This window comes from Callithrix jacchus, chromosome 16 (genome assembly GCF_049354715.1).
Source record: "Callithrix jacchus isolate 240 chromosome 16, calJac240_pri, whole genome shotgun sequence".
Classification (NCBI taxonomy): domain Eukaryota; kingdom Metazoa; phylum Chordata; class Mammalia; order Primates; family Cebidae; genus Callithrix; species Callithrix jacchus.
The window spans coordinates 12,555,009-12,580,998 of NC_133517.1; the positions used below are offsets into that span (position 1 = coordinate 12,555,009).

The 25,990-nt window shown below is 41.6% G+C and overlaps 2 protein-coding genes across 10 annotated transcripts in view; one reads left to right on the forward strand and one right to left on the reverse strand.

Annotated features, from left to right (window-relative positions):
* The window catches only part of PLAG1 (PLAG1 zinc finger), a 50,362-nt gene extending 33,458 nt beyond the window's left edge, over nt 1-16,904 (reverse strand). For all 8 annotated transcript variants that reach the window (XM_078353558.1, XM_002758917.6, XM_035276516.3 and 5 more), the window contains exon 1: nt 16,680-16,904. The gene's annotated coding sequence lies outside the window, so the exon portion shown is untranslated. The remainder of the gene's footprint in view (nt 1-16,679) is intronic.
* A 441-nt stretch (nt 16,905-17,345) lies between these two features.
* Nucleotides 17,346-24,319, forward strand: CHCHD7 (coiled-coil-helix-coiled-coil-helix domain containing 7). Of its 2 annotated transcripts, XM_035276748.3 has the most exons (5): nt 17,346-17,394; nt 17,645-17,734; nt 20,191-20,260; nt 21,979-22,077; nt 22,867-24,319. In XM_035276748.3, the coding sequence occupies exons 3-5, from the start codon at nt 20,219-20,221 to the stop codon at nt 22,969-22,971; spliced, it is 246 nt and encodes an 81-aa protein (XP_035132639.1). In that variant the 5' UTR covers nt 17,346-17,394; nt 17,645-17,734; nt 20,191-20,218; the 3' UTR covers nt 22,972-24,319. The 2 variants fall into 2 exon arrangements, with proteins under 2 accessions (XP_035132639.1, XP_008980917.1); XM_008982669.5 differs by lacking the exon at nt 17,645-17,734.
* The last annotated feature ends 1,671 nt before the right edge of the window (nt 24,320-25,990 follow it).

Sequence of the window (25,990 nt, forward strand, 5' to 3'; positions counted from 1 at the left end):
TGCCAAAGGTGCGCATCTGATAGATTCAATTTTCTCAGTGAACTTAGGGGGTAAAGTTATCTAACGACTGAGAAATTTCTAGTTTTTTTTTTCTTTTTTTTTGGAGCCTGAGCCTTGTTGGCCAGGCTGGAGTATAATGGCACAATCTCAGCTCAACATAACCTCCGCTTCCTGGGTTCAAGCGATTCTCGTGCCTCAGCCTCCCAAGTAGCTGGGATTACAGGCACGTGCTGCCACAGCCAGCTAATTTTGTATTTTTTTAGTAGAGATGGGGTTTCTCCATGTTGGTCAGGCTGGTCTCGAATGCTTGACCTCAGATGATCCACCTGCCTCGGGCTCCCAAAGTGCGGAGATTACAGGTGTGAGCCACCACACCCGGCCTCAGAGATTTCTAGTTCTATCAGAGACTATTATCATCACTATTAGCTAAAATTTCATGAAATAGAATGAACAGGCTTGTTCAGAACAAACAGAATGCATTTGACCTTGAATGAACCAGGTGTTATGCTGAGAATTTTTTTCATGCATTATTTCATTTAATACTCGGTGACTTAAATTCTCTCTGCTCATTTTCTTCCTCTGTGAACTGGGAATCAGGACAATACCCATGTTAGGGAGCTACTACCAGGATAAAAGGCATCAACATGTGTAGGTGACATATAGTCAGCACAGGGCAAGCACTTCAGTTAGACAGCACTATTATTTCAGACAAAAGAGTCACTTCCCAGCACACAGGGTCAGTTACACAGCCAGCTGGCCCACCACCTGCAGTCTTCACGGAAGCTAACCAGCCTCCTTGGCCCAGCAGGGGAGAACATGCAGGGGACAAGTGTCAGAGAGGCTGGGGTAGGGCAGTGGTGGAGCCGTGACCCAGAGAGCCAGCGTTCAGGCCTGGTGAAGGCTGGAGGTGGTGAGACAGGCATAAGGAGGCGTGAAGTTCACAGCCAGCAGCTGGAGACAGCACTGAGCAGGTTCCCTTCCTTGAGGCCACCTCAGCCCAACTCCAAGGAAGCAGGAGATCCTGAAGCTCAAGGGGCCTGGCTTCTCGTGGGACAATAGCAGACAGTGCAAGCAGGGAGGGAGCCAGTGACCAGGGAGCCCTGGGCTGATGAGAAGACGGGACCCAAGATGGGCAACACGAATCTTTCCTTTGAGCTGTTACAGCTTGGGGCACCTGTCTCACAAAACCTCCCAAGTGCTTGCTGTGTGCAGGTGAGAGGTGATATCAAGATGATGGACCCAGTCCCATGGGTGTGGCAGGACACACCTAACTGTAAGACAAGGCAGCTGCGTGTGTGCTCACTGCTCTAACATGGGCACCACAGGGGGCTTTGGGGAGCACAGAAACACCATGGAATCACAGAGTTGGCCGGAAAAGTGCTGTCTGGGGAGCAGGAAAAAAGGGAATCCCAGCTGGGTACGGTGGCTCACGCCTGTAATCCCAGCACTTTGGGAGGCTGAGGCAGGTGGATCACCTGAAGTTGGGAGTTCAAGACCAGCCTGGCCAACATGGATAAAACACGTCTCTAGTAAAAAATACAAAATTAGCCAGGCCTAGTGGTGGATGCCTGTAGTCCCAGCTACTCAGGAGGCTGATACAAGAGAATTGCTTGAACCCAGGAGGTGAAGGTTGTGGTGAGCCAATTGCACTCCAGCCTGGGCAACAAGAGTGAAATTCCATCTCAAAAAAAAAAAAAAAAGAGAATCCCAAGTAGAAGGAGCTGGGAGCCAAAGGCACATGATCATAAATATGAAGTAACTTCACACCCGCAGGAAAATAAGCCTGAGGGAATGGGGACAGGCATGGCTAGGGATGAAAGAAACAGGCCTGGCCAGGGAGGCGCTGTTGAACCTGGTGATGCACCAGTATTTACTGTGTTGGTTTAACCAAGGGGTTCTTCACTCTACTGTTGTACTCTCAAGATAGCTGTGAGTCACATGTACATACATCATGCTCAGAGGGGAGAACCAGCTATACGAGTGTGTGATGCCTCCACTGCATACTTCCGGCATTTTAATTAGGATAAAGGAAGTTGGTGTGACCTTCTGTCTGGATATGGGTGACCTGAGCAAGATAGACAGCATTCAGGTACTTACAGGGGCCAAGTGCTGAGTGCCAGTCACACACCTGGCTCTATGGGCAAAATGAACAGGGCATGAGGACATGTCACTGTTGGAACTGGGCAGCACCAGGAGCATTTCTCACCCTGAGTCTCGGGGATGGTGCAAGTACCACGGGCATAAACGTGTAGCATATGCACATCTCTTGACCCCGTGTGCCTCCTCTCACTGCCTTTGCTGCGCTATCATTCACCTGGCCTGCCTCAACTCCTCTGCAAGGGTGTGGGCCTCCCTCCTGCTTGTCTGCCTCTCTTTCCCCTCCTGGCATGCATACACACATGTGCGTCCTCCTTTATGCGTGTGTCTCTTTCTCCCCTCATCCCATCCAGACGCATGGGGGTGTGCGTGTGTGTACACATGTGCCACGTCCCTTTGGAGTTGCTCAGTCTGTGGTCTTGCGTTACCACGTGCGGTGCAGGCACCCCCTCCCTCCCTAGTGTGTGTGTGCTCCTCCCTCCCCTCCAGGGCTGTGTATGTTTATGGATCTCTGGGGCCCTCCCACCCTGGCGTGTGTTTGTCTCTCCCCCTGACTCCGAGGGTGTGTGTCTCTCTCCTTCTCTGGGGTCTTTCTCTCTCTCTGCTGCAGAGCAGGTGTCTGTGTCTCTCTCCCACCTCTGCATGCTTCTGTGTGCCTCTCTCCCCGCATCCTGGTGGGACTGGTGTCCTGCCATCATGTCTAGGGCTGTGTGTCGGCTCCCGCTGCAGGAGTGAGTATGTCGCTGCTCACATCCTGCCGTGAGTGTCTAACTCTTTCTCCCGCCCTCCCTGGAATCTGTCTTTCCCATCTCCACCTTCTGGATGTGTCACTCTCTCCCCAATCCGGGTATCCTCAGTGTCTCTTCCCAGCCTGTACTGGGGCATGTGCCGTGTCTTTCCCCGCTTTGGGGTCTCTCCTTAAGCAGGGGAAAGACAGAGTCAGAGTTGCTGGTGCATCTCTTTCTCCTCTCTGGGTGTGTTTCTCTCTTCTTTCTCTGTGCTTGCCTTTCTCCCACTGGCTCTCTCCTGAAATATAAATATAAACATAATTTACACATACCTGCACAGACAGATACAGCCTCCCACGCCCACTGTGGTTAGGTCCATGTGTGTGTCTCTCTCTCTCTCTGGGATTTTGGGTCTCCTCTGCTCTGGGTATTGTGGGGGGTGTGCATCCTCTCCCCTCATGTGTCTGTGTGTCTGTGTCTGTCTTTCTTTGGGGATTTGTAGTTGTCTCTGTAGCCCTCACAGTAACAAGGCTTGCTGTGGTGAGGGATGGCCTGGTGGCGTTCAGGGGGTCTGTCTGTACTTGTTGGGCAGGGCTCAGCCATGGAGGGAGCAGGGAACAGGGAGGGTAGGGAGCAGCAGAGACAAGCTGAGCCACCCCCTATCTCCCAACCTTGCTGTTCCACACTTCACAGTTAACAAGGGGCTGGGTGTCTCCAAAGAAGTGCTCCCAGGCCTCTTCTTACTGCCTTCTATGGGGCTGAATGTTGTCCCAGACACCCTCTGGAATGGATGACCCATATCACACAGCCTCTAACTGCTGCTCAGAGCTTCCTCTAGCCTCCTGTCACCACAATCAAACCTCTGGACTGCCCCTGAAAACAGATCACTCCTCTCCCAGAATTTACCATGCGCCGATTCTGAGAGAGAGAAAGCAGGGAGGAGGACAGCATGCGGTCCTTGCCCTCCAGGGCTTAGCCCTAAGAGGAAGCTGCCTACACACGCATGGTATAGAGCAGTGCTCCAGGGCCAGTGAGAAGGACATGGTTGTGCGGGCACAGAGGGGTCACCACAGCTGATGCAGGCAGGCTGTGGGTGCTCCAGCAACATGGCTCTCAAAGGGGCAGGGGAGGAAGGAGGTGATGGGGGCACCCAGGGTCCCACAGCCACATGCAAAGGGCAGCACATACGAGGATGAGGCTGGATATGATCACCACCCTGCAAAGGACAACCCCTTCCCTGCTCCGGAGTACTACTGCCCTCTGGGCCAGAGGTGCCCACAGAGGCTACAAGACAGTCCAGAAAGGTGGCTTTCTGCTGGTCCCTATCTCACTCCCTCTACCTCCAACATGTAGGGCTCCTCCAATATGACCTCAGGGCCTCTATCTGGAGTGTCCCTCCAGGTCAATCCTGGCCTGCCCCTTCTCATCATTCAGGCCTCTATACAAAGGCCCTTTTATTAAGAGGTCTCCCCTGGTCACTGTCTCTTAGGGTCCCTCTTCCCCTGGCCCCCAGGATTCCTAACCGCTGAACTCCTTCTTACTTCCTCCATGCCACCTGCTGCGCCCCGAGGGAACTCTGCTTACTACTGTGTCCTCTGCTCAACAATGGTGGGGTCTGGCTTAGTACCCAGCATGGTACTTGACTTGTGTGGCAGGTACTTTGTAAAATTTGCGGAACGAAAAAGATATAAAAGGAAAGGTGTCCTGTACATAGATGTGGAGATGTTAGTGTAAACAGAAAAGAGACATGGAGGCTCTAGAGGGAGGCAGAGACCGAGGCTTCATTAGCATGAAGCTGTAAGCTAAAGGTACTGCAGGAGTGGGAACCGGTGCTCAGGAAAAATGTACTCTGAGAGAAGTGGACTGGGGAACCCTGTGAACCCTGGGGAATGCCAAAATGCTGCTGGGTGGGGGAAAGGTGGAAAAATGGGTGCCATCCAAACAAAGTGCAAAGGAGGTGCCAGAGAAGGAACCGCAAAGCCAGTCAGGGATGCAGGAGTTTGCAAAACACGTGGAATCCCGCAGAAAGGCTGAGTGAGGATAAAAGCAAAATGATGCCACAAGGGTTGGTACCAGGGAGGCTGCTGATGGATGTTCCTTTCACATGCAGACTCAAAATGAAGGGGCAGGATGGCTAAAGAGTAAGGGGAGATGAAAGAAACAGACAGCACATGGACCACTCTTCCAGAAAGTCTAGCACCGAGGAGAAAGGTACTTAGGGAATGGGGATGATGAAGCCAAAGGTGTATTTTATTTTTTTGATTTGGGAAGATCTGAGCATGTTTTGCAAGTGGAGAGGAAGAGATGGGAAATTCCAAGATGGGAGGGGTGAGTGACAATACAAGGACCTACAAGGGGCTGGAGTAGCCAGCTGGCTCCAGCATCCCCAGCAAACAGCCCTGGGGCCCAGCCTCCCCAACTAGACCAACCCTTCCTGGCACTAGGCAGTACCTCCCCCACACCCCCATCCTCCCTCACAGGAGGGCTGGGCACCATTACAGAGGAATCCAGAGGTAGAGAGGGCACTGACAGCTCCAGCCGTCTCTGGAAGCTAAGCTAGACAGCTGGTGAGAGGGTTACAGGAGAATATTAGATGCTGAGAATCGCTGGTGAGAGGAATGAGCAAAAGGACAGAGAAAGGGGACTCAGGTAAAAGAGTGGGTTTACATCATGGAAGATCCAGCTGTAAACTTCAATGGGTGTCCTTTCAACAGAATAAAACCCCTTCTGTGTGGCCTTCAGGACCTGATGCCACCTGGCCCCAGTCTCCCTTTCTAGCTTTCTCCACCATCATTCTGCTTTCCCCTGACACCCTGATACTCAATTATAGGAGAATGGGGTGCATGCTGCACATGCTGGGCCCAAGCATCCTTCCCTGGGTCCCCTGGCCTTCCCCGCCATTAGACTCTACAGCCACCTCCTCTGAGAGTCTAATCCCCCTGGGTGGTATTAACTTCTTCTATGTGTCCACTTTGTTAATGTCTCTATAACACAAGTATCAAACCTACGAAGGAAGTTCCAACTGAATATAGAAAAGGGTTCCATGACTAGGGGCCCAAAAAAATGGTAGAGCCATTCACAAAATTGATGAAGTCTGAATTGCTAGCAGAATAAACCTCGAGGTAAAGACCCGAGACCACTGTGTGCAGTGGGCCCCTCTTCCAATGTGGGATATGTTCATGTTTCTTTGACTCTAGTCTTACATCCACATGGGGTCAGTTTATTCTGGACTCTGGATCAACTTAACTTTCCTAATTCATCCTCCCCTGCTCAGAAAGCTACAACGCCTTCCGCAGCACATACTGCACATTCCTCAGGCTGGTAATAAAGGTTTTTCACAATCGGATCTCGACACACCTTTCCAGCTGCTCCTGAACTGTCCCCTTACAAACCATCCATCCTCTCCAGTCAGACTGGTCTTCTCTGTCTCCTAACCTCTGCTGAAACCAATCCTCTCACCTCAACAGTGCTGCTTCTTTCTGCCCATTCCTAACTCACATTTCTTTCAAAGCCCATTTCAACATCCACCTCTCCCTCTCTTGAGCACCTATAGTTTTACTGTCTGCATCATTCATTTAGCATTTTAAAATATAATGCTCTGAGATCTCCTTATACATCATCTCATCACCCAAAGGCATTAAAAGCAGAGAAGTTTTAATTTTTTTTCTTTCTTTCTGGATTCAACATTTAGCCACATTTCCCATGTTAATCATGTTTTCATTTTATAACAAATTTAAGGAGTATTTATGTGTTTATTGTAGGGGAGACGCAAAGGAAGAAAGAAAGAAATCCCCAGCTCCCCCAAACCCATGGAGATAATTACATGACTAACAAAACGGAGAGGTTAAACTTGGAATTTTAGAGTAATTGGGACAATACCATATACTGTGTTAAATTCTTTTAACTCTCACGGTGGAAAGATCACCAGTTGTATTTCTAGCTTGGAGGCCCAACATCTAAAACTAACCAAGCTAAGCAATATTTTTAATTGTCATCATGTAGAATTACATTGTTTATTGAACTTAGACCCTTCAAAAATTTGGGAAAAAATGTTTATTCATTATCAAACAGCTTTGCAACAAATTTAAGGCAAAAATTAATAAAACTACCTATTTAAGATCCTTATTATAAGACAAAGTTTATGCTTATATTTTTAGAAAAATCTCTTTTAGTTTAGTGAGTTGATAAATTTCCCCAACTCCTTATGTACAGCTTAAAGATAAGTTGACATTTAGCATTTTCTAACTTGAATTACTCTGTCAACTCTATGCCTGAAATTTTCATTTTTGTAAGAATGTATTTTTTCTTAAATATATTAACTTCAATATGGATATACTTTAGGTTTATGCTACCCAATTAACATATAATAATTAGCTGCCATAGGTCTGTCCATTCTAAAGATTTACTTATAAAAAATAACAGAATTCCGATTTCTAAAATCATTATTGCTTCTTGCATACACATTATCCCTGCATTTCCTATCTCATGAGATTGCTATGAAAAATAAATGAGATAATATAGGTAAAAGCAAAGACTGATAGGTAGCCAAAGTATTTTATGGCTGAAGCATAGTAATAATACTAAAAATATTTTGGGTGTTTTATAATTTAAAAGACATGTTGGCTAATCATTCTGGGAATAATTCAACCAATCAAGTTAAGTTTCTTTTTCTTTTAAACGTAAACAGTTTCTTTTCGTGCTCATTTTTTGTTTTGTTTTTACTAGGAAAAACTTCCAACTAAAACTTGGCTAAATAAAAAAATCTTGTAACATCTCATCTTTAAAGCAGAACCTTTGCTTTCTTATTTGATCAATTTCAAGTTAGATTTAAAATACTAGTCTAATTCTACTTTATTTCAATGAAATGATGAATGAAACAGATAAAGTTGCTTATCTTTAAAATTTTCTGAATTTCTTATTTAGCAGTTAAAGGCTACACTTCTGAACTGTGAAACTCAAAAAAAAATTCTAGATTTGGTACAGCATTAAACACAGAAGCAGAGTATACCACAATGCCTTTTATATTAATTTTAATACATATGTTCATTTTCCAGAAGTGGTTTTGGATGTTATTGCTTGATTTTAAAAAGCACAGAAAACTAGTGCACGTAGCAGAGGCACTGCCATACACAGGGTGGCAGCACTGAGAACCAAACACATGCAAACAGCAAGAACACTTGGAAGGGCCAATGGAACCACACAAGTGTGCCTGAAATCTGACTAGGACAAAACTTTTTAGACGCACGGGTATTTTGGTTTTAATTAAGAAACTCCTTTTAATTCTGGAAGAGGTAACACGCATTGTAGAAAGGCTATTGTGAGTCAGCCTCTGAATGTGATCAATTGCACTTCTCTCACAACAAACTGCTCTCTCTACCTTTCCTGCACTGACAGATAAAAGGTGAACTGAGGATGATTAAATTCAGGCACCACATCAGATGTAATGTTTAAACAGAACAACTGTATCTCTGGTATATGTTTTAAAAGATAACCCAGGCTATGATTATAAGTGCTCCCAGATAGGAATTTAAGAAAAACATGATTGAGAACACATTAAATAAAGGCAGTTACAGAAGTAGAGTTTTAAAGTAACTGACTATCAGCAATCTCTCAATAGCAATTGTGTGAGATAGGAGGTACAGACATGAGGTTATACTTTCTAAAAAGAAGGGGTTTTAAGAGAAACATCTGTACACAGTATTTTAAAAAATTGAAATACCACTAAGTATTAAATGCTTGATAATTAAGAATTGAAATACAACAGACATTCAACCAAGTACTAACCTATTTGTCACTACTTTTCTTTGAAAAATAATGAAAATAATTGAATATATCATGATCTTTAAGTAATTTTGACCATATATTTGAAAAAAATATTTTTATTAATTGTTAAAGGCTAGATGCTTAAAAACTTCTACAGACTTTTATATGTATTCACTTTATTTACAAACTTCTAGGCATAAAAAACAGATTCAGATACAAAAACAACTGTTACAATTAAAATATATGTATTTCAGCAAGTAAATCAAGTTATTCAGTTAAATAAAGCTTTCATTCTATGTCTAATTAAGCATATTACTTGATAGTTTACTTTCATTTGATTTGTGTAAGCAAATAGGACAATATATTTTACAAAATGCATCTTTCAAAGCATAATATATACCAAGTTATTGCTGAGAAATACGTCTTATACCTTTTTCTTAAAAAGAAACTGAGCAAATTACATTAAAAACCAGACCTGATAAATGTGCTTTACATACAGCATAGTTAAATCAGTTATTTGTTGGCATAACAGTAGCCCTGAGAATGCTCACGTTTTATGAAGCAAGATAAAGAAAAACATAAAATGTCACTAACTCCTGTTTTGTGTGCCTGATCTTCACAGACACTTTCCTTCTTTGAAACGTTTAAAAATCTTCCAAATAATTAGTAGGGCTGCTTCCACCACTCTTGGTATAATTAACCCTTTTCATTATACATCTATTTCTATTTTAATGCTAAAATCCTATGAAATTGAATAGTAATCTTCAAATATGCTACTAATATTGGAAGAGAAAAATCTAGATTGAAATTTATACAATTAAATTACCTCAGTCAATAATAAATCAGCAAAACACATGAAAAACATTTTCTCAGATTTATTTAGAAACAATTTTAAAGGTGCAAGGAAAGCAAATTCATGTTTGAGGTGTAGCTTATAATCGGATATGCTGGTCATATTAATATTTGTTTTTAAGGTTATAATAGGTTATAAGGTCATAACAATCCAAATATATAAAGTGACAACTGTTCCATAAGTTACAAATGTGTAACATAGAATAATGGAGCTAATTTCTCTTCAATGGAATGCAATACTTAAATAAATTATGTTTAGGAAATACAGAAAATAGCTTGAGAAAAGGAAAGTGCTCATATATAATAAAACAGCATTTTCCCTTTACTGCCCAAAGTTGATAAAAAATAAAACCTACTTATTGTAACTGTTTTAGGGTATAATGAAAAATGAGGTGAGCTCTATGTAATTCCAGCATTAAGACAACCCAAGAAAAAACCAAGTTACTGAGAAAATCTGGAGACTAAAATTTAACCAGTGCTATTTTGAACCCGTACACTTGAACTATCTTAAGTTTCCAGGCTCAATTTCTTAAAATTCTCATGATCAAGAAGAATTAAATAAATATTTGCTAATGTATCTTCAAAGGAATAAAATTGATTATGACACTTTACAATTTTGCCTTTGACCCAAAGGGGCTAAATTCCTCATTTGCAATTGATTTCTAGTTTAACAGTCTCCAAAAATATATTTTAAAGTTAAAGGGCTCTAATGTCTAACCATTGGTTAAAGAGATATATTTTTAAAAAACTGAGAATGGCAGCCCTTTACATGTAGCACTTATTCTGAGAATATTATCATATTCAGAAACAAAAAGATAGGAAATCATAATATGTAATATGTGTAATTCCAATACTGGTTTGGAATAATAATTCAAATATTTAATGACTGAAAGGCTAAAATGAGGCTCTCATTCTTAAAAAAGAAGAGTTCAAGACTCTCTAATGGCATATCCTTCACAATCTGTAAAGGATTCTGTCAGCTTTTAAGAAAAGATGTCCCCTTCACTCTCAATATATTTTATAACACTAAAGGCAACTTCTATCCCAGAAGATAATACCAAAAGTTTAGATTCTCTTTCAGAAAAGAAATTGCTAATTATTAAATGGGAAAGAAAAAATTTCTTTAATCGGCAGCATAGACCTAAAAATATTCCAGAAATTAAGAACTTTGTTGGTGAAATGTTATCATTATCTTGTGAAAACCTTTTTCAATGTGACTAAATCTGTAAGAAATTATTTAAACTGCTCTAAAAAAGTCCATGAAGCAAACTATTCTTAGACTGAAGTTTTAAAATTTATTTCATTAACTTAAAGTTTTAAGCTTTCTGATGAACAATGAAGAAAGTGATTTTCAATAATTTCTAACATTCTCAGGACACTTCATGAAGATACACATTTAAAATAATCTTTAAAATCTTTTATAAAAATAGCAGAAAGTAATTTTTCTTATTTAAAAAATTCTAAATAACCATTACAAATTATTCTTAGAATTTAATTTAGTTTAATTGAAATCTAAGAAGATAAGGAAGGCAGGCTTTGGGGATCTATTTTAAAAAGGTCATTACAAAACCAGCAATTTGTATTAAAAATATTCTCTAGTAGATCTCTCCAATTATCATTCTAATTTTTAAAGCAAAATTACAACTTTGCCTTGTAGTTGGTTATTATTTATTCACATAAGATAAATTTTTAATTTACCACAACTGTTATTTTACTCTGCAATCCTTATCTACTAAATTCTTTACCATGAAATTTGGACATTTTAGTCCATACTTATTGTTATATACTTTCATTGTTTAAAATTCTTATTTTTAAAAGGCATCATAAAAACAAATTTGCTTCCTAACATCTGCACATTGCTAGGTTTTCTATGTTTTTAGATTATGAAGATTTCACTTTTAAATGCAAGGAAATATTTGAAGCAAATTTCTTGTCCTATTAACCTAGGACATAACTGCATAAGTTCATTCATTCTACACATGCACACACATTTTTTTAGGTAGTCATCTCAAATTCCCAAAACACACTGTGGTTAGTTTTAATACCATGATCCTGTAGTAACTCTGTTTACAAGACATCCAGGGACTTTTAAATACTAACAATTTTAATGCAATATCACACCACCTTTTTAAAAAAATAAGATATTTCTGTTTTACAATTTTTTTAATGTTCTGATAAGCATTTATTAAAAAAAGAGCAAAATTCTTAACAATAAACACCAATACCTATGCAACATCAGAAAACAAAAATACCCAAGTGCCCTTGGGAGTTCTATACCACCATACCCTTGTCAATACCACCCTGTAAAGAGGAGGCAGGGACAGCTATAAACACTGAGTAGAATGCAAACCCCTGGGCAGCAGGCTAATCAATTTAAAAGTAAAAATCAAATTATGTCCCTGTAATAATTTCTACTAGGCTTTCATACACATACATTTCTCATAACTTCAAATGTTAATAGCTCAATACTTTTTATAAAAGGTTATAATCTAAAAATCTTAATTTAATTTCTCAAATGATATTTTACAATGAAATTTGCAAATAGGATATAAAAGTTAACCTAACATAAATGAAAAGTGGTAACAGTGGATTTCAGGTTTGAGCATTTCGAAAAATTTAGGCAATAAAATAAATACAAAAAAGCAAAAATTAGTTACCTCCAAAGTATTCTTATGGTAAAATACAAAATAATTCCCATGCATGAATTCTAAAACAAGGTTAACTTCACAGCTAATCAATCCAATTTACCCTGCCCTCATATTTTACTTATCTGTAAATACTTTTCCATGACTATCTAAACACTAATTGGTTAAATATGCTGCCTACATTAATTCCTGCTAAAATTAAAGAAACTAAAGGTCCACCTTTGTTTTTCAGAAGTGACTGATATACTTTCAAAGTATTCAGTGTTTCAGAAAAGGTGTTTATCAGGTTCTCAAGATATTTAAAAATGGCTCAAGGGATGATTTATAGCCCTTTTACCTTGATCATATTCACTACCTTGGATTTTGTTGAACAAATTCAGTTTTTTCCTTCTGAAACTCTTTCCTTATTCAAATAATTAAAGAATCTAAGATGTTATCAATATAAAGAGAAAAATTAATATTTATTTCTTATACAATTGTAAACACACCAAAAAGAATACGTATTCCAAGAAATGTAAGTAAATTTCTTCAGTAAAACTTTTTTTCCTTGGGGGTGTGTGTAACTGATAAATTTTTACATATCTTAATTTTCCAAAGAACAGGATTCTAAAGAAAAAATATTAAAACATTCTTAGATGAAATTATCATTTTAACTACACAGTTCAAGAGGCAAATGATTACTGAAACAAAACTTCGAAGATAGCTATAGATATATGTTTTAGTTATATGGCTTTTCAAATCTCACTTAAGACAGGAGCATTACATTTAATTTAGGAAACAACAAATTTAATCCTTAGAAAGGAAAATTTGAAGAATACCAAACCAAAATGTACATAGTGACAACCAGGATTACATTAAAAATGAAGGAATAACCTCCACCTGTGCATGATATTAAAACACAAATAGTACCCTTCAAATTTTAAAACTACATTGATAAAAGCAAATTCACTAATTTATTTAGCTGTAAATATCTATTTACTATTTACTAAAATATTTTGGTAATAATATACAGATACAGAATGTGTCAACATTAGCCCACACTTATAAATCTTCCACAGCAGCTGAATTCTTTATAGAATTTCAAGAAGCAAAATTAGACATATAAATTTTAAATAAGGCTATCAATCTTTGAGGTTTCTCTGATTCCAACTGAAATAAAGATTTTGAGTACACAATATCATCACATTGTTTCCGTATATTTGTATAATGTAATAGTAGCCTCAGAAAAAGATGTTTAACAAGTTATATTTCTAAGGCATCACAAAAGCTCAAATCAATTTAAATTAAACATTGTGCTGTGCCGCATCTAAATAAGACTCTCTAAGGGATTACAGATTTTGGATTTGTGCACTCTGAGTGCATTTTCTAAATTAGACAAGTAGCTAGCTGCATAAAATACAAATATGAAGAAAGTTTTACACCACCCTGTATGAAAGGAAGAAAAAAAAAATCACAATACCATCACTTTTGTTTAGATTGACAATAAACCAATCATTAAACTTAAAGTGTCTCACAACCTGAATAACACGATGATCTAATATAACTTGAATTCCTTCAGTTTTTTAATAGATTGAATTTATTGATATTAGGATCTGGTTTGTCAAAGTGGCAATTATTCAAGATCTAAGTCTCATTTACTTTAAAGGCACAGCATAATTCTGACTACTTATAGTCAATGTAAGTGTCTTGAGCCAAAATACAATGAAAACGTAAGATAAACTGAAAAGGTTTTGTAAGTATTAATGGCATTCTGAAACCTCTGGACAGAAGATCACCGGGCAGGGGGGAGTTTCCCTTCTCTATTGATAGCTTAATCCTTTTCCAATCAATTCTGATTTAACTGTGGGTGATGGGATTAATTTTTTAATGAGTTCTTAGAAAGCTGTAACTGCTTCCAAAATCAGAAACCACAAGATGATGTACTCAAACACATTACCAATGTGATGTTGTTATGGAGGTGGTTACAGAAAGTTGGAAGAATTCAGTTGTAAACACAAGTTAACATACAATGGGTTACAAAAATAATAACTGTTTATATAGTATGGCAAGAAAAAACATTCTATATAAAAAGTCTAAATATTCAGCTCTAATTTTAATCCATGTCTATAAATCATAAAAACAGGAGGAAATAGGGATTTATTTCAGAAACTCCATATACCTGTAGAAAATGGAACACAAGTAATTTCTACTGAAGATTAACCTTAATTCCCATTATAGTACAGCTAACAACTTACATATTTTAAATTTTGAAAATATGGTGGAAATCTAAAACATAAGAGCTGATAGTAGTTTATGGTCAGTAAACATTTTTTGTTAAATAACACAAATAAATCCAACTCAGAAGATGAAAACTCATAGGTATCAGGATTTAAAAAATCTTTTCACTTCAAAGGCGCAAAGTTAAACCCCATGTATAGGATGGGCTTTAAGAATGGATATGTAAACTTTTCCATGGTGTTGGTGTGTGCTTTCCCCCTAAAGAAATGCCTGCTGCTTACAATTTTAAAGAATCTTCACCACTCTGTAATTTTCAACCAGAAGTCCTCAATGTACCTTAAGCCAAATTGAATATCAGGTATTTTACAGCTTTTACAAAATGGCTGTAAAATCACATTATGGGCATACACAGCTCTTTGATCTCACTGCACAGAATTCATAACTGTTCAATAATGCTATACCATTACACCACACACCTTAAACTATTTCCATTTTTCCACAATTCCTTCCAAAATCAGCTTCCAAAGCAAAGCAATGTAACATGAAAAGTTCCTGGGAGGGCTTGTTACACAAAAGAACAGCTTGGATACAAACTACACACATATCCATCTTCGGTTGAGGCTGTTTATCCCTCCTGTCCCTCCATCACTCCTATGGGTGGGTGCACTGGAGTAACAGAAAGGCAAGGCTCTTCCATCACCACACCCTCCCAGCACCTCTGTTTTTGGTCCTCAGACAGTGACTCTGTGTAAGTGATGAAAACCATAAGAAAAGAGAAGCTATCCCTTTAAAACGCCCTGCTCTGTCCCATATCCCACGTGGAACCAACATCAGCAGCACTTTCCCATTAACATCAATGTGATGCAAGAGACATCATCCTTTTATATATATAAAACCAGAAAACCTCAGCTTAACATTCTTTAGGAAGGACGAACAGGTGAAGCAAACGTGTCAGGAAGGGGGAAACCAAGCAACTCCACACCCCTCCCCAAAAGGTACTCCAGCCTTGCACTCCAGCCTCTCTGAGCACCATCACCTCTCTACCCCTCCTCTGCAGAGCCCAGTTTAAAGAAAGGAGGGAGCCACTAACAAAACCTGAAGCATAAATGCGACGAAAATGTAATCTAAAGCCGGAAAGGTTTCTTCTTCCAATCACACATATTAACTCTATTAAGAAAATGGCATCACTTTTTTTCCACCCAAAAAAACCCCGCAAAGATCATTAAAAGAGAGTGATAAAATAGCAAATATCGTGTTTATCTTATCTCAGATCAGTCCACATTACCAATAAGTTTAGCAGTTTCTGCACTACCACCTCCCCCCTCGCTCCCCCTGCTTCTCTTGCATCGGATTTTCACGTTTTCTCATTGTCGGTTGAGTTATAAAAGGCTTTTGCCCTTCGAAAGTTTTAAAAAATAAATAAATATTAACTCCTTGGTCCCTGCAAAGTCAAAATGGACTTCAGGGGAAAGGCGGTACATACTTTTACCTTTAGCGAGAAAAGGGGGAGCATCCCGGATTTTTAGGGATTTTTTGCGATTTTTTAAAAATTTTTATTTGGTTATATGCCTGAGTTCTCCCTCCATTTTGGTTGTTTATGATACTGACAACAAGCTGTCCCTGCTCTGTGCCGATCTCCTGCTTTCATTTAGCACCCCCTCCCCCTACCCCCCCTCGCAGCCACACACCCCAGGCTCACACCTCCCCGCAGACCCCGCACCCCGACCCCGGCTTGCCCACCTGAGGAAAGGGCAAAAACAAATTCATTTCTCCAGAAAAGAAAAACCTCTTTTGAAAAAGGGGCAAAGTTACCCCAAGTCACTCAAAGTGCCCCCCAAATATTGCCGACTGCGGGTTTCCGCCAGGCCCTTTGGGAAGGGACCTTCCCCCGGGATGTTTTGGTGGAAAATGCGGAGAGTTTACTCTCAAAACTGAATTTATATTAATTTTTCCCTTATTTTTCGGGTCTCTAATGTCTTCCGCTCTCGCTGCTGCCGCTGCCGCTGTCACAATATTCACAGCACCAGAGAGGAGGAGGAGGAGGAGGAGGAAAACTTTTCAAACTTTCCAGACCCTGAATAAAGGGTTTTTTTTTTTTCCCACCGACCTCACCTTCGGGTCCCCAGCCGCATCGCCCCCTGCCCTGTCAGAAGCGACTTCGGGAGTCCTCGTAGCCCCGCGTAATTATTTTATTTTATTTTTTATTATTATTTTTCTCTCTGGGGTCCTGAGCAGGGGCTGAGAGTAGCACAAACTTTTCCTCCTCCTGCCGCCGCCGCTGCTCCTCTGCCCCCTCGGCTAGTCCCATAATTTAAATAACCCTGATATTTCTCCCGCTAAACGCCTCGCCGCCGCCCCGGACCCCCGGAGAACTCACCGCGGGGCTTTAACATCCTCCCTCCGGCCCGTCCGCCGCCTCTACACCGCCCGCGGAATTTCTAATAATTTTTTTCTCATATTTCGGGCTGGACGCGGCGGGCCTGGAAATTGTTTCCTTACGCCTCTTTCCAGCAGCCATTGTAGTGTATGCGCTGCCCCTGCAGCCCAACTTGCAGCTGCCGCCGCCGCCGCCGCCGCCGCCGCCGACGTCGCGCCCACCGCCGCCTCCCCCGGCCTGTTCGGCCGCCGCCCCCGCCTCCGTCGGCCCGCCCCCGCCCCCCGCCCGCCGCTGCCCCCGCCCCTCGAGCACGCTCCGCCCTCGGGGCCGGCCACTCGGCGCCGCCGCTGCCGGGAGCTGGCTCTCCCATTGGGCTGTGGCACCGCCCGTCAAGCGGAGGTGTTAAGAGACCGGCCGCGGCTGGGGGGCGCGGCGGGGCGGGGGAAGAGGGCGGGGTCGCGCGCGCCGCCCCGCCCACTCCTCCCGCTTTGGCCCGCCTTTCGCCAGCCGGGGGCGGGGCGAGGCCCGCCCGCCCCTGCGGCACAGGGCCCCGCGCGGCTGTCAGTCTCGCAGCGGCGCGCGCCAATTGGGCGGTTGGTCGCCCGGGAGCGGGGGCAGCATGTTCGGATGCGCTCTACTTAAGGTCCTGCTGCGTGAGCCATTGACGTGTTTGGAGCTGGAGACGGCCTGGGTGCTGGCGAAGCGGAGGCCCGAGGTGAGTGGTCCCCCGCCCTACCTCCGCGGCGGCCTCAGTAAAGCGGAAAGAGAGGGGTGAACCTGGACCGTGGCGGTGCTCAAATCCACTTCTGCGGCGCGGAGGCGCTCCTCCAGCCTTCGCTGCAGGGCTGACCTCCTCCCGTTGCTCTTCCTCTCGCAACACTGGTCAGTTTGCTCCGGGGGCGAGGAAGGTGACCCCTGCCTAGTCCGGGCAACCCCAGCTCTTCCTCCACTCTCCTTCTCCGCAGCCTTTGAAGCGCAGTTGCCGGCCCCACCCCCAGTTCCCTGCGTTTTCCTCGCCCCCTGCCCCTCTGGGCACCGTCGCAGGACACAGCAAGGTGTGTTCACCTGTGCGCGCCGGTCAGAATCCGACGCTGACAGGCTGCACCGCGAAGGCGGCAAGGCTTCGGGTTCGCCCCTCGTTTCTCCTCGCCCGGCCTGTCCACCTCTGGCAGACCACCCTTGACTTCTTACCCCTGCCTCTCTGCACCTGGCGGTGGGTTACCGGCACGGCGTGTGCAGCTTCCGGGTTTAGCAGAGCCGCTGACCCTGCCCGGGCTCCGACCACGGGGAGTGTGGGCATGAACGTGTTTAGAAATGTTCCCTTCCCCCTGTCCTTTCAAAGCTACTGGGAGAGGGGGGACGTGAACCACTGGATGGGAAATCAAGAACTGCTTTATTAAGCGGTTTGCCCTTAGGAGTGGATTTTAGAGTTATTCCCCGAATGTGCTGTGGTTTTGTGGCCCCTCCTTCTAATCTTTGCTTGGTTTTTCTTTCTGGCTATTCTCTGCGAGTAGTAGAGCCTTGTAACATTTGTTTAGTACATTCAAAAAGTAATAGATAAGGCCTCTTTAGCGGAGCACTCGATCTTGCACTTCAGCCCCGCTCCTCACTGTAAATTGACATTTCCTCTTCAATTCCAGTTAATACATAAGGAACTCATGCAAAGGCGGGGACTTTCGGAAATCCAAGCTTAGAGTGTCTTGTATTTAGAATCCGGAAGGAAAAGGAAATGAAATGAATCTCATGCAGCAAACTTGAACTGGGTATATGTGATGTTACCTAGGTATTATTTTTTAAAAATTTCTGACTGATGACAATAAAATACAGAGTAGGATACTTTCATGTAAGGCACGAAGCTTGAATTTAAAGAAAGGTTGTCTGATCCTTGTTGAGCTTATTACATCTATGGTGTATGAACAGCTAAGAAGAGTTCTGTGTTCTCACATCATAGGATAGATGTAAAAAAGAAAGCTGTGAATTTACTTAGTACCATCATCTCTCTTAGGAAGAAGTCAAGCCTGAAAAAAAAAACTGTCTTCAGGAGAGAAAGAAGCTTGTAGTTATAATTGAACAGCATCTTGATTACTTTTTTGCCAAGACATTTCTGTTGACTGTATATTTTCTTGTATTGTTCAGTGAAAATTATAAAATTATTATTCAGTGATTACTTAAAGGACCCCAAAATAACGAAACCCTTTTCCATTCTTTTTTTGCAAAGACTGGTGTCTTTTGGCGTGCACATCCTGATCTATCCATTGTAGAATTGGGCTGGGTTACTCTTGATCGAGTCTACCTCCAGTTTTCAGGAGTTTATGGGGTTTGTTTTTCTTGAATATGCTTCATTTCTTTTTACATGACTGAAATCCCTTCGAAATAATTATGACTATTGGTTTTTGAATTTTCTTTTCTATAGCATTTCTTCGAAGATAATAGGAATACCAATTTCAATTGAATTCCATTATAGAGAGCTGATTTCCTGTAGTTGACATACCTATTACATGAGTATATGACTTGACTTGGAATAATGAATTGGCTCTGAGGAAATGGTATCATCTTTAATCAATAAAGACTTTTGCAAAGCTATATCTCTAGGAATTGAATTGGAAGATTACTGAAGCACGGTAGCATTCCCTGATGTCCTGTAACCCAGGGAAGTAATCAGTTAAAAGATGCCACTGGAAGTAAAACTTCAACTTGTTTGTTTTTTAAACACTATCGCTTTTCACATGTCAGCTAAGGGATAACTTGACTTTTTGGTGTGTTGGCTACCCTTGTATTGGCCATAAAATAGGCACTCTGATACTTTAGTTGGTGAATGCTTTTGCTAAAGTTGGATTGTACTGCATTCCATTCTTATTTTGTACGCTAATTGGTATGTAATAAGGAAGTAATTATTGGAATGCATACTGTATTCAGTTTTATTAATACATTTAGTTACTTAAACTTAAGAATAAGAGTAAGCCACAACTGAATTATAATTGAATTATCTTTCTTTTTTTGTTTTTTTGGACAGGTCTCTCGGTCACCCAGTCTGGAGTGCACTGGTGCAATCACAGCTCACTGTAGCCCTGACTTCGCATGCTATAGTGATCCTTCCATCTTAGCCTTCCAAGTACCTGGGACCACAGGCACATGGCACGACACCCGACTAATTTTTGTATTTTTTGTGGAGATGGGGTTTTGCTATGTTGCCCAGGTTGATCTCGAACTCCTGAGCTTAAGCAGCCCTCCCACCCCAACCTCCCAAAGTGCTGGGATTACAGGCACGAGACACCCCACCTGGACCATAGATACATTTCAATCCAATATATGGCCTTTGTGTTGAGGCATGACAATACAAAGGAGAAACACGTTCAAGTTTTTATTCACAAAATACAGGGAATACATGAAATTCCTCACTAAATGATCATTGTGCCAAAATCAAAATTTCAGGTACTTTTAGGGCTGTTGAGAGGTATTGATTTATTTTCTGTCATCTACTGTGTAATTATTTTTTTCTGTCTACCTGCAGTGAGAAGACTATTAGGATACCCTTGGAAATGCTGAAGCTGAGAGATCCTGACATAAATCCCTGCATGTTGGTAGGATGGTTTGCTTTAATTTTCATGAGGGTTAAGTTGGAAAAACAGGCAGCTTCTAGTTTTGTGGGCATTTGTTTTCTGCAGTTGTTGAATAAAGTTATTTTTTCTACAAAAAATATTGCTGGCTAGCATATCCTATTTTACTAGAGCATTTTTAGATGTTTATAGTTTCTCCAACAAACATTCATCTTTTCTTTAGTTTTCCTTATTTGTATAATTTGCAAGCATTTGGTTGTCACTGTAAAACCAGACAGGAATATGTCCCACTGAGAATATTTAGTCCAAACATGGAAAACTGGAAGGTATGATATTTGTAAACTGTCACTGACATTTATTGTTTCACTAGTAATAATATCATCATGTCCTTGACAACCTGGCGGAGGGTAATGCGCCGATAATAGAATTAGCCTATTTAAAGCCTAAAGGTTTTCACAATGGTATCTCATGAAATGTTTGAAGGGTAAGCTTTTATTGGCATTTATTTGGTATGATTTGCAATACTCATGGATTCACTACCTTTGAATAATGTAGTTATCATACTGGTACCATGAAAATTATACTCTTTTGTTACATGCATTTTCCAAATGAAAACATTCATTAAATATTTGGCATAGCAATTTAGCTTTGTTCTGTTTAGGTAGAATATGTTTCTTAGATGTGGGATGCAAATTACCCATATAGTTAAAGCTTTCCTTTAGATCTGTGGTCCCCAACCTTGTGGCACCAAGGACCGGTTTTGTGGAAGACAATTTTTCCACAGACCAGGAAGCGGCGGGCGTCGACAGGCATTAGATTCTCATAAGGAGCTTGCAACCTGGATCCCTCACATGCATGCAGTTCACAATAGGGTTCACACTCCTTTGAGAATCTAATGCTGCCACTGATGTGACAGGAAGGGGAGCTCAGGCGGTAAGGCTCACTTGCCCACTGCTCATCTCCTGCTATCTGGTCAGGTTCCTAACAGGCCACAGGCCAGTACCCCTTTGTGGCCTGGGGGTTGGGGACCCCTGCTTTAGATGACTTCCCAGAATCATACCTTTCACTTTTAAGTTTGTTATCCAATGTACTTCCAGTTCACACAGCTCAAATTTAATCCCCATGTGGCATCTACTTTCCTTTGAACTTACAGCCCTGTGTTGTTGACTTTGGTTTTGAAGTGATATCTGTTAAAATTGCTTATATAATAGCGTATTTGTGTAATGGAGTAAATGATAGCCAAAAATACATTGAGATGAATAGTGTTAATTTAAGTTGTCTTGATGTCGACCAGTTATTAGTGATTTCCTTAGAATCTTGAAACCAACATTATGATCAAACATTCAAGCCGAAGTGAAAATCTGGAAAAGCCAGAGAGATGCACTGTGAGTCAGGAGACGGGTTCTGATTCTAGCTGTGCAGTAGTGATTTAACACATTGCACCTTGCCTCGGTTTCTTACTAAAACGGTTACTGGATTAATTGATCACAGTTATTTGGCTCAAATTCCTGTAACCATATATTCAGAAAACTGGCGCAGATTATAAAAAGGAAGGTGTTAGCCTGAGCACAGTGCCTCCTGAGATTGTTGGTGAGATTGTCCAGTTTTTATTAGGTCTACCCATAAAAAAAACACAAATGAACTATCTCACATTATTTGCTTCTGGGGAAGCAGCTTTTTTTGTTTGTTTGCTTTTAGATCCCATTCTACCTCTTAAATGATACCTCTCTTACGTCTGTAAGGAATCTGATGCCTCCATCAGATGTCTGGATGCAAATAACTATGACAAGGAAAGGTGTTCTACTTACTTCTTGAAGTACAAAAACTGCCGGAAATTCTGGGTAAGCCTAGATTGGTTAGTTTTGTGTTAAAACCCATCTCTTGGGCTTGAAACTGAAGCGGAAAATTAGTCAGTACCCATAATCCTTTCCCACTGATGGCTGCAGGGAAACCTAACTTCAGCTTTATCCTCTGTATGCTGTTTTAGCCCAAAAAGATCCTTGAGAGCTCTTGTAGCTGCCTCATCATCCTCTAAGCTGTAAGAATGCAGTTTTAATATAGGTGGGCCTTCCTAGGCTTTTAAGTATCTGTAGCCCTAAAACAATGTCTGTGTTATAAATTTCGTTTCCTTGGAGACGAACAGAATGTTTAACTTCCCTCATCATAACACATCGTGTTAGGCTTCCGCTTCTGCCTTTTTCTCACTCAGTGCCATCCATGATAGTTAAAATGGTCCATTTTTCTGAAGACATTGGTGTATAATTTCTGATTCCTTGAACCACTGGACCCAGCTATTTCCTTTACCTTTGCTGAATGCACTGTTGGTTTTATTTCAAAATTACTCAGCAGCTCTTCTTGATGAACTGTATATGCTTCTGTGTTTTGTACTTTGTATATTCCCATCCCAATTGCTGTTAACGTATTCCTATGGAAATGACTACTTCTATTTAATTGTTACTATTTTTAAAACATTTATGTGGAGTCCTAGTGTTAGGTTTTGGATTTTTTTAAAAACTTGGTTTTTAGAATTACCTTTTTGAGGAAGCAATAGCAAATTACTGGCAAATGATTAGCATTTAATACATGACTGATTTTGGTTTTTTCTTTTTTATTTTAATGCCTATACACAGCATTCTATCATGATCCAGAGAAGACAGAACGGAGTGAAGCCATTTATGCCTACGGCAGCAGAAAGAGATGAAATCTTGGGAGAAATGGGAAAGATGCCTTATTGAATGTTTATATTAAAATTGCTTATAGAACTTAGAAGCAGATGAATACTTTTAATAAATGGTTGCTATAATATTTAAGTCTGTGTAGCCCTCACCCATACAGACCTTACGTTCTTCTAGTGAAGACCGTGAAGTGGCCCTGTGTGGTTTGTGCTTGCTCTCAGTGCCATGCTGACCCTATGTTGCTGCTGACTGTGCTGTGGCATGAGTTTGCATGACTTTCTAGAGGTATGGAGTTAGGTAAGGCTACATGAGAAAATGAGCTTTTCCACTGGGTTTTGAAAGAAGCGTCTGATGTGAACAAGTGAAGACTGAATGGGGCCGAGATGAAGGCAGTGTTTCCAAGGAAAGGAAATGTTATGAGCAAGAGTGTGAGGCAAGGGAAGCTGGAACCACATTCAGAGAGTTACCTGTAGATTGCTCCACCTAGAATCTCAGGTGTGTAGAGCAGAGGTGGGGGAAGACTGGAAAGGTAAGTTGAAGGTCAGGGATGTGTGGCAGGCCTTAGATTCCAGGCTCATTCCTCAAATCAGTTCTTACTTCCCTCTCTTATCTTTGTTTAAATAAGGTTAGTATATTCACTAGGGGCAAATGTTTTTTTCTAAATAAATGGCATAAAAAAGAACTGGTTTTCTTTCTTTAAAGAACGCCTTAGTAACAGGATTCTGTGATTTAAATCCTTAAATATTGGATAGCTTTCTACAGCTGTAATATCAGTTCTTGGTATTACAAGAATACCAAGAACGGGAAGTAACGGGAAGAAAGACAAATGGATTCCCTTGGAAGTAGGATTTCTATTTGCAGGATGAGTTGGGCAGGGAAAGGGGTCAGGGTTCATCAGGTGAACTCAACACTGGGATGAGACTAGAACTTCACTTTATGATATAAACACAATACGATTATTCAGCGTGGTGACCGGGGTGGATTTTGAAGCAGCCCTCCTTATGCCCACTGCCTTTTAAAATGCAGTTTGTTGGCTGGGCGTGGTGGCTCACGCCTGTAATCCCACCACTTTGGGAGGCCAAGACAGGTGGATCACAAGTTAAGAGATCAAGACCATCCTGGCCAACATGGTGAAACCCTGCCTCTAAAAATACAAAAAGTAGCTGGGCGTGGTGGTACATGCCTGTAATCCCAGCTACTCAGAAGGCTGAGGCAGGAGAATTGCTTGAACCTGGGAGGTGGAGGTTGCAGTGAGCCGAGATCGTGCCATAGCACTCCAGCTTGGGTGACAGAGTAAGACTGTCTCAAAAAAAAAAAAAAAAAAAAAAAAAATCCAGTTTGTTTCATTCACAGAGTAGTTTTATGAAGACATACTATTATTGAATAAAATTTAATGTGTACTTGAAAATGGATTGCTTGTGTCCCTTCTGTTTGTCTGGTCTTGGGTCAAGAACACTGTTTTAATGGCTGCTGGCAATGAACTATGCGAGTCTAAAATGAAGCTCATTTCTATGCCCCATGACCTTGATTGTTAAATGTGGTTCTATTTGAATAAAAAATGGATCGTTTCCAAAATTCATTTGTATTGACTACTATAAATATGACAGATTAAAATAGGACCTGAAAAGAATGAATACATACCTGTGTGAGAAGCGTTTTAGTACTTTTAAGCACAACTTGTTAAAGGGCTTGGAATTTTAATGCCACCTCTTTGAATGTACATACAAATATCAGCATTCATCCTGTAACCTGTTGTCCTGACACAGCTCTTGTTGAATCTTTATTTTCAGTCCCTTTGCCTTATTGCTGAGCACTTCAGGTAAAGAAATGGACACCCGCCTTCCCACCAGGCCCTCCTGCCTGCTGGGCCTCTGGGTTGAGGTTGAGGTAGGTTCAAGAACTGCAGCTGGCTCACCTGTGGCTCTGTAGGGAGCTATAGTTCTGGAGATTCAGGAAGAAACTTTTTTTCGAGTTGAGTCTCACTCTTGCCTGGGCTGTAGTGCAGTGGTGTGATCTTGGCTCACAGCAACCTCTGCCTCCCAGGTTGAAGTGATTCTCATGCCTCAGCCTCGCAAGTAGCTGGGTTTACAGGAGCCTGCCACCGCGCCTGGATAATTTTTATTTTTTCAGTACAGATGGGGTTTCACCATGTTGCCAGGCTGGCTCGAACTGGCCTCAAGTGATCCACCTGCCTTGGCCTCCTAAAGTGCTGGGATTATAGGCATGAGCCACTGCTCCTGGTCCAGGGAAGAAACATTTAAACGCTCAGGACTAAGGGGTAGCTCAGTCCAAGTCTGGATATGGGGGCAGGACTAGCCTGCAGGGTTCAAGTGATCACCAGAGCCTCCCTCCTGGTACCGTGGCACATGGAGTCCATATAACAGGCCTCTTACCTGAGTCCCTGAAAGACTAAAAAGATAACAGCCTTATTGAGATATAAGTCATACAGAAACTACTTAAATTCAGTGTTCTTGTATATTCATGAAGTTGTGCAGCCATCACCACAGCTGATTTTAGAAAGTAGTCATTACCCCAAACTGAAACCTTGTATCCATTAGCACTCACTCCCCATTTCATTTTATTTTTTATTTTTATTTTTGAGACAGAGTCTTGCTCTATCTCCTAGGCTTCAGTGCAGTGGTGCAATCTTGACTTACTGCAACCTCTGCCTGCCAGGTTCAAGAGATTCTCGTGTCTCAGACTCCTGAGTATCTGGGATTACAGGCATGAGCCACCACGCCCAGCTAATTTTTGTGTGTTCAGTAGACATGGGGTTTCATTGCTTTGACCAGACTGTCTTGAACTCCTGATCTCAGGTGATCTGCCTACCTCAGCCTCCCAAAGTGTTGGGATTATAGGCATGAACAACTGTGCCTGGCTCATTTTATTTTCTTAGAGACGAGGTCTCACTCTGTTTCCCAGGCTGCAGTGCAGTGGCGTCATCATAGCCCACTACAGCCTTGAACTCCTGGGCTCATATCATCCTCCTGGCTCAGCCTCTGGAGTAGCTGGAGTTGTGTCTGCGTGCCCGGCTCCCATTTTCTCCTAATGCCAACCTCCAACACAGGCAACTGGTAAT